The sequence below is a fragment of the Cetorhinus maximus genome, chromosome 3 (assembly GCF_964194155.1).
Source record: "Cetorhinus maximus chromosome 3, sCetMax3.hap1.1, whole genome shotgun sequence".
NCBI lineage: Eukaryota > Metazoa > Chordata > Chondrichthyes > Lamniformes > Cetorhinidae > Cetorhinus > Cetorhinus maximus.
Window position 1 is genome coordinate 203,200,502 of NC_135881.1, and position 15,176 is coordinate 203,215,677.

The 15,176-nt window shown below is 40.6% G+C and overlaps 1 protein-coding gene across 7 annotated transcripts in view; it reads right to left on the reverse strand.

Moving 5' to 3' along the window:
- The window catches only part of relch (RAB11 binding and LisH domain, coiled-coil and HEAT repeat containing), a 98,924-nt gene that overhangs the window by 55,061 nt on the left and 28,687 nt on the right, over positions 1-15,176 (reverse strand). For 5 of the 7 annotated variants that reach the window (XR_013576262.1, XR_013576263.1, XM_078539640.1 and 2 more), the window contains 6 exons: positions 13,349-13,543; positions 12,545-12,636; positions 11,513-11,839; positions 4,233-4,308; positions 3,074-3,169; positions 2,866-2,889 (listed from right to left, as the gene is read on the reverse strand). Coding sequence is in view for 5 of the 7 variants with exons in the window: in XM_078539640.1 (XP_078395766.1) it covers positions 2,866-2,889; positions 3,074-3,169; positions 4,233-4,308; positions 11,513-11,839; positions 12,545-12,636; positions 13,349-13,543 (810 nt within the window). In the remaining 2 variants the exon portion in view is untranslated. The remainder of the gene's footprint in view (positions 1-2,865; positions 2,890-3,073; positions 3,170-4,232; positions 4,309-11,512; positions 11,840-12,544; positions 12,637-13,348; positions 13,544-15,176) is intronic. The other 2 variants (XM_078539639.1, XM_078539638.1) reach the window with 1 other exon arrangement.

Here is a 15,176-nt window from a genome sequence, read left to right on the forward strand (position 1 = left end):
GCTGGAAAAACTCAGCAAGTCTGGCATGACCTGAGAGAGAAAAAGGCTAACAGGTATTTGCTTTATACCGTTATGCTATACACACTACCATCCAGTCCTGTGGTGCAGCTTCCATATCCAAGAATACTGAAATAGTGGTCAGATCCCTTGCATTTTCTCTGCTGAATATTGCAAAGAGAATATTATTTTTCCTAATATTACTGTGGAATACTGAAGCAGGCTTGTGGGGGCTATGCGTGTGTTGTGAGAGACACTAATTAAACTGAAGACAGTCAGACTGCAAGATTTAAATCATCAAAGGGATTAGGTGTAAAAGCAGGCATTTTGAAATGGAGATGGGTGAGCGAAGATGAGATCCCAATAGAGATAGTATGAATGGGAATTTGCATTAGGAGATAAGTGAGATGTGAATTGTCAGCTGTTTGAATTTCAAAAGAAGCATAACAGGAAGTTTTACAACTGGTAAAATCGTAAATAAATAAGGCAAAGTGATCGAGTGTATTTTTCCTTGAAGTGCTGGCCGTAATGACATGAAAGATTTTTATATTCAGGGAACGGTAAATTCCAACGAAAGTTTAGAACAATGGATTTGCAGATCAAAGGGGAGAAATATATTTAAGGTAAGATTGAAAGCTGTATGAGTGGCCAATGTGGGATCTTGAAAGTTGGGCTGTGTGAAGGCAGACATGTGGAAAAGCAGCCTCTAGCCACCCCAAAATGGTGCTTGCTTGTTCCAGGAAGCAAGGTTTTGCTACAAGCCTTAGATTTCCATTGTCAAGTGAAAGGGAGAGAGAAGCTGTGCAATGCTTCCCTTATAGCAACAGTGGGTGCCTTGCAGTAATATTACTGGATGTTATGTAGGTTAAGAATCTATTTGGACTGTTGCCAGGAAAAGGATATTTATTTGGGATTCTAGCTAAGTAGAAATCTTTTGGGAAATGTTGTAAGACTAAATTTAACTTTGTAACTGTAATCTTGTGTGTTTAAGTTTTATTTTCTTTTGTTAACAATGTTTTAATTTAATATTTAAAATCGCCAAAGGTGGTAGTGGACTCTTTACTTCGGACTTCAGTGCACATACCTTGTCATAATAAGTACAAATGCAAAATTGTTGTGATAGCTTGGCCAAGTTCCCCTTTGGGATTTGGTCAGCCCGGCAATTATGACCTGTCATATCATAACAAGGTCCTCAGCAATCTACAGTGCATGCCACCTGGGTCCGTGCCTTTCACACTTGGATCGCCACCACTAAATCGTCACAAAAATAGATTATTTGGTTGTTACTGCATTGCTGTTTGTGGGAGTGTGCTGTGAGCAAATTGGCAAAAAGTATTTCAATGACTCTAAAGTACTTTGGCATATCCTGTGGCCATTAATGGTGCTACATAAATACAAGTCTTTCCTGTCGCTCCCCAACTCCCCCTCTCCTTTATTACCATGTCTTTATCTATGGTTATCTTATCTAACTGCTTCACATCCTCATCTTGAGTTCTTTCATTCCCACTGTCAAATTATTCCCTATTAAATGAGTGCTTTGCCTCAATTTGTGTCTGCCATTCCTTCATTCTTTTCTCTCCATTTATTCTCCTGGTTATCTTGGGACTGTAGGATTGGTTGCTGCTGTTATCATGCCACAAACAGCCCGTCTTCTGTTCTGTTGCTGAGCCTATGACATGTCAAGCCTATTGCCAATTTTACTTGTGTCTTGAATGCTTATCTTAAAGCATAGCAAATGTTAATACTTGTAAGCAAAAGATTGCAAGTTTTCAACAAGTGCCAACACTCAAACTCCTGAGGAAACAAAAACAAAAACACCGACGAGTGTGTATAGCACTCTAACCACCCCATTAATCTACCTTACCTTCGGAGAGGCTAGAGACTTTGTCCCAAATGTTGTTACAACAAGCTAAACAAATTGCTTTTAGCTGGAGAAAACCTAGTTTAGTAACACTAATACAATGCAGGGATGGGAACTGACACACAGTACTGCCTACCTGCAACATGCTGGCATTTTCAGGTGTGCTGATCACATGGTTTGCCTAGCCCCTACTGAGGTCAACTGCAAACCTATTAACATACACCAGGAGGGCAAAACTGTCCTCAGTTTCCTTCTCTTCATTAACCAACTTCTTAAGGCCCCCACTCGTTCGAGGCGAGGGTCAAGGGAGCTCAAAGAGCGAAGGTTCCAGCACTGTAGATGATGTCATATGTTGTACATACGGTATTGATGTTATAATGGAGAGGGTATTTGGAGTTGGTTGGATGGGGTTTGTGGTTGAAGAGGGCATGGAAGTTACCATGGTCTTGTTAAGTGCTCCAAAGAGGGGAATGGAGTTGGTGGCAAGGCTACAGAGACTGTGGCAGGGGACTGAATGGAGAAAGGAGCAGTGAAGGCTATGTTGAAATAAATCAAAGTTAAACTTTTACCGTTTAACAGCAACATATTAGCAACTAAAATAAAACGCTATTATGCTATAACCATTACTATTTTCTCCCAATACTGTTAGCTATTTCAGTGAAATCCTTCTGAATTATCCATTCAAAATCCATGTTATAAATGTGTATTTTTACACAAGGTTGATACCATCCGCATTACTTTTCCCACACAATATAACTTAAATGGTAAGTGGGGTAAGCCTCACACTAGAAGTTAGAGATTTTAATAGTAAAAAAAACCCCTACTCACTAAAAGGCAAAAAGACTTAGTGAGGTGACTTTACAGTAGCAACTGCAAACATTAGAATATTAATAGAATTAAAGTGGTTAGCCTGAAATTTTTAATTTATAGGAGCTGCAGCAAAAAAAAGATTGTAGCAGCAACAATAGAGAAAGCCTTTTGGATACCTTGAGGTCTTCTTAACTCACCTGGCTGAGATGTACAACCATTTTCTAGGATCAGAGATGCAAGCACAAGAGTAAGAATAGGATTCAAATAACTAATACAGACTTGCATCAGAAAACAAACGAGAATGTGAGCTCAAAAAAGGTTGAAAATGTAAAATTAAGAGACAAAATGAGGGAACACTAAATTTTTTTGGAACTACACTGACGACAAAAATTTATTTTCTCTTACTTCTCGTTTTGCTAGTAGCACATTCGGCACTATGTGCGGTAGACATCGCCCCAACATCAGCATCACACATTGTTCACTATCTGCGATTCGAGAAACCTAGACAAATAGAAAATAAACTTTTATTCATGCAACTATTTCTACAGCCCTGTTGTTTAAAATTGTGCTTTCATCACAAATTGGTAAAATAAATGTTTAAAATAAAAACAGATGGCCTGTATCAAAAATAGCTTAAACGATGATATCACCATCATGATTTCAGCAATTGACCAGCTCCAATTCACACCCTTCAAGATCTGTGAAATTAAGTTTCCAACAAAGCATCTGCAGACTTTTAAGAATATCTATCCATTACTTAAGTGAAAGTTAGATGTTTACTCATTAGTTAACAGTTAGTTATAATGGTCCACGATCCCCTCAGTTTCACAAGTAGAATTATTTCCACAATTATCATTGTTCAACATGCTCCTTTTTGATTTTTATTTAACTTGTGATCCAATGGTAGAGTTCTCAAGTTGCACTCACTGGGTTTACAGCTATGAACAATATACAACCACAAAAATCAGATTCCAGTTGGGCAAATACTGTGAGGGCTTCCTGGTGGTGTACTCATCCTTCTGGTTCTCAGTTTTGCTTTAAAATGGGAGTGAATATGCAAGATAGAAAGATTAGAAATTGTGATGTACTTGCTGACGGTAGGTATACTGTAGCCAAGATTCAGTGCATTTGCTTGTTTGCTAGCATGCTGCAGGTGCAGATTGCATAATTGGAAAGCAAAAAGATAGGCTACCTGATTTTTTTTAAACAATTAAATCTGCAGTGTGGTAAATCAAATTTCTTGTAAGAGGGCAACACAATGCTTAATAAAACAGACTCAAAGAGTGACAGAAATCTGAACTCTTCTGATTAATTAGCAATAAAAGAAAAATCAGAGATATTCAGTACTCATCTTAATATAGCTTTAACTTTAGGCAGACAAGAGCAGCAGCAGGAATGAAATAGTGCAGAACAGTCTCACAAACAGTATGCTGCACAAGCTAAGATTCACATGTTGACTACACATCAATATTGAACATATTAAACAGGAGTCAGATTCTGAGGATTGTTGAAGATAACATATTAGGCTTACATTAATGGTGCAAATGTTGAATCAAGCGTTTACCTCTGCTCCCAAGCGACTGTCAGTTGCCATACGACAAAAAGATAGCAATGCTTGATGAAATGCAGGTGATAACGTCCTGTAAAATGAACAAGTGTATTAAGCAAAATGTCAGTATTTTGCTAAAGTTGCAATTCCATTGCTACACTCTTCATTGAATTTACACAAATCGATTGTATACAGCTTAATTGTTGGCCATTCTGTAACACCCTGTATCTTGGTTTGCTCATCTAGAGTGTCAACACTTGTAATCAGTGTCACCTTTGAAGAGGAATCACTATCTTGGAGCTGAGGGCAGGGGTAAGATGAAGTACAATCAACAAAAAATCTGATTGACACTGTGTTTCAAACGGTCTTTATTCTGCTAGCTGAGAGGAGAAAAACATATCGCACTAGCAGGAGAAATTTACTAAAACACACATTACCCAAGAAGGTGCAGTTCACTGACTTCTATTCATACTTTGGATGTGTCACAGTGCCAACATTAATTGCTCATTCCTAATTGCCCTCGAGAAAGCGGTGGTGAGCTGCCTTCCTGAACCATGTGAAGGTATACTCTTGGTGCTTTTAGATTGGGAGTTCCAGGATTTTGACCCAGCGACAATGAAGGGATAGCAATAAAGTCAAGATGACTTGAGGTGGTGGTGTTTCCAAGCTCCTGGTGTCTTTATCCTTCACGTTGGTAGAGGTCACAGATTTGGGAGGTGCTGTTGATGCCCTGGTAAGTTGCTGCAGTGCATCCTGTAGATGGTACACACTGTGTCAATGGAGGGGAGTCACTATTTGCAGTGGTGGATTGGGTGCTGATCAAGTGGGCTGTTTCATCATGGTTGATGTTGAGTTTCTTGTGCATTGTTGGAGCTGCACTCATCCAGGCAAGTGGGTGGTATTCCATCACACTCCTGATTTGCGCAGTCCAGAGAGTGAACAGGCTTCAAGGAGTCAGGAGGTATTATTTGCCACCAAATCACTAGCCTCTGTTGGGTAGTCACAATATTTAAATGACTGGTCCAGCTGTGTTTCTGGTCAATGGTAACCTCAGGATATTGATTGTGGGGGATTAAACAATAGCAATGTCAAAGGGAGTTGGTTATACTTTTTCTTTTGTGATGGTCATTGCCTGGGACTTGTGGCAAATTAACATTCATGCAACTCATTAGCCCAATTTTGGATGTTGTCCAGGTTTTGCTGCTTTCAGGCACTGATTGTGAGGAATTGCAAATGGGACTGAACACTGGAATCATCAGCAAACTTCCCCAGTTCTGAATTGCTGATGGAGGGAAGGTTATTGATGAAGCAGCTCAAGATGGTTGAGTTTGGACACCGTCCTATGGAACTCCTGCAGCAACATACGAAATAGGAGAAGGCGGCCCCTCATCCCCTCGAGCCTGCTCCGCCAGTCATTAAAATCATGGCTGATCTGTGTTTCAAATGCTACATTCCTATCTACCCCGCCCCGATAACCTCCGACTCCCTTGCCTAACACGAATCTATCTACCTCTGCCTTAAAAATATTCAATGACCCCGCCTCACTGCCTTCTGAGGTGAAGAGTTCCAAAGTCGCACAACCCTCAAAAAATTTCTCCTCATCTCTGACCTAAAAGGGCAACCCCCAATTTTGAAACAGTGCCCCCTAGTTCTGGACTCACCCAGAAGAAGAAACATCCTTTCCACATCCACCTTGTCAATACTGTTCAAGATCTTATATACTTCAATCAAAGTGCCTCTCACTCCTCTAAATTCCAGCAGAAACAAGCCCAATCTGTCTTACCTTTCCTCATAAGACAACCTGCTCATTCCAGGTATCAATCTAGTAAACCTCCTCTGGACTGCCTTCAATGCACTGACATCCTTCCTTAAATAAGGAGACTAAAATTGCACACAATATTCAAGATGTGGTCCCACCAATGTCCTCATAACTGAAGCATAACATTCTTACTTTTATGTTCAATTCCTCTCATAATAAAGGATAACATTCCATCACCAACAGCAGGGCAGACCCAGCAGAGATGGTATACAGGGAGGGAGTTGCCCGAGTAGTCCTCAACATCGCCTCGGGACCCCATGAAGTCTCATGGCATCAGGACAAATATGGGCAAGGAAACCTCCTGCTGATTACCACGTACCACCCTTCCTCAGATGATTAATCAGTGCACCTCCATGTTGAACATCACTTGGAGGAAGCACTGAGGGGGGCAAGGGCACAGAATGTACTCTGGATAGGGGGCATCAATGTCAATCACCAAGAGTGGCTTGGTAGCACCACTACTGACCGAGGTGGCCGAGTCCTAAAGGACATAGTTGCTGGACGGGGTCTACAGCAGGTGGTGAGGGAACCAAGAAGGAAAAACATTTGACCTCACCAATCATGCCTGCTGCAGATGCATCTGTCCATGATAGTGTCGGTAGGAGTGATCACCACACCAGTCGTTGTGTAGATGAAGTTCTGCCTTCACATTGAGGATACCCTCCATTATGTTGTGTGGCACTACCACCGTGCCAAATGGGATAGATTCAATTCAATTCAAGACTGGACATCCATGCGACGCTGTGGGCCATCAGCAGCAGCAGAATTGTACTCGAACACAATCTGTAACCTCATGGCCCGGCATATCTCCCACTCTACCATTACCATCAAGCCAGGGGTTCAACCCTGGTTCAATGAAGAGTGCAGGAGGGCATGCCAGGAGCAGCACCAGGCATACCTAAAAATTAGGTGTCAACTGGTGAAGCTATAACACAGGACTACTTGTGTGCCAAACAGCATAAGCAGCAAGTGATAGACAGAGCTAAGCAATCCCACAACCAACGGATCAGATCTAAGCTCTGCAGTCCTGCTACAACCAGTTGTGAATGGTGGTGGACAATTAAACAACTCATTGGAGGTGGCGGCTCCACAAATATCCCCACTCTCAAATGCTGGGCTCCCCCATCATTAAGTGCAAAAGGTAAGGCTGAAGCATTTGCTACAATTTTCAGCCAGAAGTCCTGAGAAGATGATCCATCTCAGCCTCCTCCAGAGGTCCCCAGCATCACAGATGCCAGTCTTCAGCCAATTCGATTCATTCCACATGATATCAAGAAACGGCTGAAGGCACTGGATAGTGCAAAGGCTATGGGCCCTGACAATATTTTGGCAATTGTACTGAAGACTTGTGCTCCAGAACTTACTGCACCCCTAGCCAAACTGTTCAGTACAGCTACACACTGGCATCTGCAGGGCTATATGGAAAATTGCCCAGGTATGTCCTGTACACAAAAAGCAGGACGCATCCAAACCAGCCAATTATCACCTCATCAGTCTACTTTCAACCATTAGTAATGGAAGGGGTCATCAACAGCGCTATCAAGTGGCATTTGCTTAGCAATAACCTCCTCACTGACAATCATTTTGGGTTCCACCAGAGCTGCTCAGCTCCTGGCCTCATTACAGCCTTGGTTCAAACATGGACAAAAGAGCTGAACTCCCAATGTGAGGTGAGAGTGACTGTACTTGACATCAAGGCAGCATTTGACCGAGTGTAGCATCAAGGAACCCTAGCAAAACTGAAGTCAATGCCAATCAGGGGGAAATCTCTCCATTGGTTGGAGTCATACCTGGCACAAAGGAAGATGGTTGTGGTTGTTGGAGGTCAGTCATTTCAGCTCCAGGTCATCACAGCAGGAGTTCCTCAGGGTAGTGTCCTCAGCCCAACCATCTTCAGCTGTTCCATCAATGACCTTCCTTCCATCATAAGGTCAGAAGTGGGGATGTTCGCTGATGATTGCACAATGTTCAGCACCATTCGCGACTCTTCAGATACTGAAGTAGTCCATGCCTAAATGCAGCAAGACCTGGACAATATCCAGGCTCAGGCTGACAAGTGGCAAGTAACATTTGTGCCACACAAGTGCCAGGCAATGACCATCTCCAATAAGAGAGCATCTAACCATCACCCCATGACATTCAATGGCATTAACATTGCTAAATCCCCCACTATCAACATCCTGGGGGTTACTGTTGACCAAAAACTGAACTGGACTAGCCATATAAATACTGTGGCTAGAAGAGAAGGTCAGAGGCTAGGAATCATGTGACGGGTAACACACCTCGTGACTCCCCAAAACCAGTCCACCATCTACAAGGCACAAGTCAGGAGTGTGATGGAATACTCCCCAATGGCCTGGATGAGTGCAACTCCCGCCACACTCAAGAAGCTTGACACCATCCAGGACAAAGCAGCCCGCTTGATGGTTTGTGGATGTGGTGCCATTCACTCTTGCTGCCACCGACACACATTGGCAACAGTGTGTACCATCTACAAGGTGCATTGCAGGAATTCACCAAGGCTCCTTAAACAGTACCTTCCAAACCTACTATTACCATCTGGAAGGACAAAGGCAGCAGATAGATGGGGACACCACCACCTGGAAGCTCCCCTCCAAGCCACTCACCATCCCGACTTGGAAAAATATATCACCGTTCCTTCACTGTCACTGGGTCAAAATCCTGGAACTCCCTTCCTAACAGCACCATGGGTGTACCCACGCCACATGGACTGCAGCAGTTCAATGCAACAGCTCACCACCACCTTCTCAAGGGCCACTAGGGATGAGCACTAAATGCTGGCCCAGCCAGCGAAGGCCACATCCCATAATTGAATTTAAAAAAAGCCTTCTTAATTACTTGCTGTACCTGCATACTAACCTTTTATGACTCATGCACGAGAACACCCAGATCCCTCAGCAGCTTGGAATTCTGCAGCCATTCTCCATTTAAGTAATACTCTGCTTTTTCATTCTTCTAGCCAAAGTGAACAACGTCACATTTTCTTACATTATACTCCATCTGCCAGATTTTTTCCCACTCAATTTATCTCTATCTGTCTGCAACCTCTTTATGTCCTTTTCACAACATACTTTCCTACCTATCTTTGTCTCATCTGCAAATTTAGCTACCATGCCTTCACTCCCCTCATCTAAGTCATTGATATAAATTGTAAAAAGTTGAGGCCCCAGAGACAGCCCCAGGAGACACCCCTGTGGGACTCCACTCATCACATCCTGCCAATCAGAAAAAGACCCATTTATGTATACTCTGTTTTCTGCCAGCCAGCCAATCTTCTATCCATGCTAATATGTTACCCCCTGCACCATGAGCTTTTACTTTCCACAATAACCTTTGGTGTGGCACCTTAACAAATGCCTCCAACAACCACAGCCATCTTCCTTTGTACTAAGGATCAAATTCTTGTTCAGCCCTGGATTCTGATCCAAAAGCATAAGGCGGTGTTAAAATCAGCACAGGCCAGAATCAGCACAGCTGAGCATGTCCGGAACTGTGATCTCAAATGGTTGACAAATGATCAGATGGAAAAAAGACAAATAAATAAGAATTTCATTTATATTGCACCTTTCACAAATTTAGAACATCCCAAAGAGCTTTAATATCCCATATCAACAATGAAATAAAATGACCAGATAATTTATTTTAGGCACAAAACCAGAACATGTTGGAAAACTCAGCAAACCTTGCAGCAACTGTGGAGAGATAAACAGAGTTAACGTTTCGAGTCCATTTGACCCTTCTTCAGGGTGCTGGTTAAGGAATGAACCTTGACTAGGGTGTGTCTACTTGTCTTCTTTCGATTAGTGCCATGTGATCTTTTACATCCATTTGATGGGGCAAGTGTTTTATTCAAAGGCGGCACCTCCAACAGCGTAGAACTCCCTCTGTACTGTACTGCAGTGATCTGATCCCATAACCTTCCATTCAGCACGGAGTGTGCTACCACTGAACCAAGGTGCAGTAAAAATTGGATCAGAGCACACATTCAAGATTTGAAACATAGAACATTAGCACTCTTTATAAAAGAGTAATGCATTATAAGTCAGAGTTTAAAGTCTTCTACTGGTAACTCAGACTGGTGGAAAGACATTAATCTTCAGCCTCATTTTCCCAGTGAAAGTTCATTGGGCAAGTCACTACCAATGTTTTGAGTTGGACGGAAAATAGATCTTTATGAAACAAGAGACTTAAGCCTTGAAATTGTGATGCACTGGTACAAGTTGCACTAATGTATCAAGATGAAATTCTTCTAGTTTAAAATGGAGAATTAATGTCTTTTGAAAGAGATTTAACTGGGATGAGATCCAGGCATTAGCGTGAGCAGAACACCGCAATCTTGCCACTCAAGACTTTTTACATTCTATAAATAGTTTAGTCAAATTGCCAAGTTAGTTTTACTGTTTTGCAGTAGATTGCAAAAACTTGTTCAGGAGAAATTTTATAAGCTCATACTAATCAGTAGTTCACAATGCAGAAAGGAGGATGTTTAGTGGGTTTTTTGATATATCATTCATTTTGGAAAAGTGTTCACTCCAAGATGCCAGTTTGTCTCTAAATTTCAAGTTAAATATTGTTAATGGCAACAGTTCAGGCTTGAAAACGGACTGCCTTAAAGTCTAAAATTTCTGCTGCTGTGTGCAACAATGAAGAAAGCTAATCTGGGGATACAAAATTATTCCACTTCCTCTTTTCCCATTCATCCAGAAGAGCAAAGCAACATCCCATTTTCTCCCTCCAAATCCTCTCGGCATTGCCCAGACCCTGCTATGAATCTTAAGCTATGTGTAATTTAGTGATATTTGCCACTGACACTTGCATGATTTGCTAATAGGCCAGGTCATTGTAGAATACAAATCTGACTTTTCCTCCCTGTCCACCACCACTCACACCTCACGTCCAAAAAAAAAACTTAAGAAATAAGTTACGTAGCGAACTAACCAAGATCTGGTAGCCCTGTGGCGTACCCACATAAGCAGTCACTGATGATTATGGACCAAGTGATTTCTTACTGTTCAGATCTGTTCAGAAGCCAGCATTTCCACATTTTCTGCTATATTATGGTATCTGGGTAGCAAACCTTCCCTCAATTCCTTGTCCTAACCTTGATGAACACAAGTTAGAAGCACTAGATAAACGTGCGATTATATGGAAAGCGCAGCAGGGATGATAACTTTCACAAAAAAAAAGTCAAGTTTTTACTGTTGCGTTTCAATGATTATATTGCAAGAACTCTTTCTTGGTGACAGTGAGTAATAACCCAAAAGATGCCTGGTGATTAAGCATGGAGAACAGATCAACAGGCCAGTTAAATTTGATTTCTTTTGAAATTAAAGGTAAGAGTTTAGTATGCAGGCAAGAATTTAATATACATGTAAGTAATCCAACATAAACTGAATAAAAGAGATGAACAGTATATCAATTGTTTGCTATTCTATAAGCACTTATAGTGACTAACCTGTTTGGTTTATCGAACTGTACCGGCTCACGAGCTGACTGAGAACGAACTGTTGCCAGTTCAGTTTCTTTCTTATGTGGCGTTAGTGTTGTTACTGTAACAGAAGTGACAGCAAGACTTGTAGCACTTGTGTTAGTGTCTATTGGGCAAGAAGTGGAGATCTCCTTTTCTTCGCTACAGCTTTCAAAACTTCGGATGTCCAGATATTCCCCGCTATCTATTGGCCTATTCTGAGGCACTTGTTCAGTCGTGACCGGAGGAAGCATCGTGCTATCAGTGGTAGCAGCTACAGCAGCAAAGTTTTGTTGCTTGAGAGCTTCTATTTCACTGTTCGAATAAAAAAAATTACATTTATAGTGCAACACATTTGGCTATTTAGAAAGGCATTTAAACTTTAGCTGTGCTTTTAAAATTAATTGCGCCCATATTAGATACAATAAAAAGAACTGGCATGTCCAATAAATATTTTATAAAAACTGACATAATACCAGGACATTAGTATTAACTAATAATTAGTAATTAACCATAACATGCTGGGCTCCATGCAGAAGCATATACTTGAATCCTAGCAGAAGCAGGTATTTGAATTCAGCTGGCTTCAATCACAGGAAGACCACTGGGTTGAAGCTGGACAGCTAGATTCATTTTACCAACAGCGATGGGTGGAGAGGCAGGGGAATGAGAAAGGTTTAATTTGAAGACAAAGTTAGATAGCAGCTACAGTGGGGAAACTCAAATCATGGACGGGTTTAAAACGAATAGCACGGAACAAAGTCAGAATCATCTTATTCAATTAAAATTGAAGAAACCGCTTAGAATTAAATGCTCTCAATTGTAATTTACAGGCTGGAGACACTGAAAAGGAATCCTCAACATAATGAGTGGTAAAACGTCTTCCCCTGTTCAAATTCCAATATTCCAATACAAGAATTGGATTTTAATAAATATGAGGGACAGCAGAGGTAAATTTCAGCTAAATTGGACAAAGTTAGGCAAAATGTAGATTTCACATCTTTTTATAATATCACATACCTCTTAAACTGTCTGATTTGTGTTGCAAGGGATGTCTTCTCATTGTTTAACACACTAAGTTGATCTTGGAGCTTTTGCACTATTTTTGCTTGCTGGAAATAAATTACACGCAGGAATAATTTGCTTACATCTCTGCAAAGAGAGTTTGTAATGTTCGAGTAACAGCTTTAAGCATAATCTTAACCATTATTTGATTCAAGTTTAATCCAAACATTCAAATAGGATATTATCCCACTGTGGGGTAAGAAAGCACCGTCAAGGCTACTTTAAAAAGCTTCACCTCATACTGAGATTGGGCGATTTTCCCCGCTACAATATACATATTGTTCTGATTTGGTCTGGGTATTTAGCATTTTGACTGGAGAACAGGGAATTTCTGTAGAATATAAAGCACCAATTATAGTATCTAAACATCTACCTTAGTTGAAAACAGCTCATTCAGTACAGAGCACTGCTTGAACCTGCACCTTCCCTGGTTCATCTGATTCCACACTACTCCAGGCCTGGGGCAACATTTTCTCATTTTTACAATGCAAGATGTGTGTTACATATACACAAAACAATTACACGACGAAAACACCAATCCATTTTATAAACTTTGCCCTAAAAAAACATGAATGATCCATTTAGTTTATCACTTATTAAAAAGCTATCATTTTAAACTATATTTCGAAGTCTCATTATGCTAAGCCAACAATATAAGCATCTGAGTTTGGACTGTACTGGTACACATAATCCAAGCAGTCTCAACAGCTGAACTGGTTTTATAATGTATACACTATACTGCTCAGTTGAACTTCTTACTTCTAACTGTGGTTGTTGCAAAGTAGCTAATTCTTCGACATTTTGTAGAACTTGCAATTCATTTGGCTCCACTCCAATAGCCACGTCCTTCATTTCTTTCGATGAGGTTGCATGGCTTCCATACTCCCGATACATTTGCAACAAGTCTGGAGGCTTTGGAATGTTCAACCCAACATCATCCCACAATTCAAAATCCTAAAAAGTTTGGAAAACAATTCTATTTAATACTTTCCATAGGAAATTACATTTTCCATAATTATAAATCAAATATCAAGTCGAATACTGATTACACACAAGTGCCTTGTGACAAAATGGGAATATGTTGGTATCTAATTTCATGATTCTGTAATAACTAGAGAAAAATGGACATTATCTTATTTTACCCAATTTTAAAACGGAGGGCTGGAGATAAATTAATCAGCTGGGCCAGACGATGTTGACTGCAGGGGCTTTGTTCTAGGTGCTAATTAAATTACACGTGAACAATGCATTAGCAGGTATGGGAGACACAACATGGGAATACCTGCTCATCAGGATTAAAATTTGCACCATTGCGCTTTTGATCAGAAATGACTAAACCTGATTTCAGAGGCCTTTGGATTACGCCACTGAGAATTCTTTCATGTCTTCAGTTATGACTGAAAATCCAAACTTCATGGGACGACTAGAGTACAGGGCTTGAATGTGAACATCTAGAGAGAATAATCATCTAGAATTTCTGTTTCGATCAAGCAATGCAATAAGTATGTAGAAGAGTACTTCAACCACATGAGGGCTAATCCCATTTTGTATGCTGGCATTGCATTCTCAGCATTTTAAAGCTTTTATGCATTGTTTATCTTGTGTATATACGTATTAGCATTTCTGCAGTGGTTTGAGAGAGTGTTAGGTGAATGTGTCAGATGTCCACCACAATCAGGCAGCTTTAACTACAATTGTGCAGTAATTGTTAAGCCCAGGTACACAATCTCAGAAGGCATGGGTCTCAATTTATTGCAGGCTTATGTCTGTATACACAAAACTGCCTTCCTGCTGTGAAATAGATGTGGCAGAAAAAGCTATAACTGTAAAGTAATTCACATGGCAAAGCAGCTTATTTCAGTATATGCTAGATTTATACAGATACCAGATTTCAGACACACTGTTCGAAATTACAAAGCTCATTTCTAAGAATTGTGGTTGAGAATTGATCTGCTCAGTAACCAAATGAAACTAGCTTAAGAAGCCATTTTATGAATTAGTATAGGATTAAATCTATACAATCAAAATGGTCTTAAAAAGAACTCTAATTTCACAAAAATCCAAGCTTTATGCCCTGAAGCAATAACTTAAGAGCCAAATGCTAGAAGAATTATTGTTTTACCATCACTCAATTAACAGCAATATATATCCTAGCTCAGAATTACTATATAAGGATCAGAATGAAATTGAGAAATAGTTGCAGCTTTTAAGAAGTTCACACACAATACTAAATTTAAAGCATTAATTTTTTTAAAAAAAATGTATTCTTGGGGCATGAGCATCGCTGGCAAGACCAGGGCATACTTCCCATCCCAAGTTGCTCTTGAGAAGGTTGTGGTGCATCTTATTGCTGAGTTCCATTTCCTGATATCCCATAGTGAACTGAATTGGCTTAAGATTGGCATCTGGGATGAGAAAGAATTCAGGAGGGGCCTGAGACGAACCATCTACTTGATACTTCTGGCTGAAGAGAGATTTGAAAATTCAGCATTGTCTTTTACATTCATGCTGGGTTCTGTCAACGTTGAGGTGGGATGTTATTGGAGTCTCTTCCTGCTGAGAGTTGTTTAATCGTCCATCATCGTTC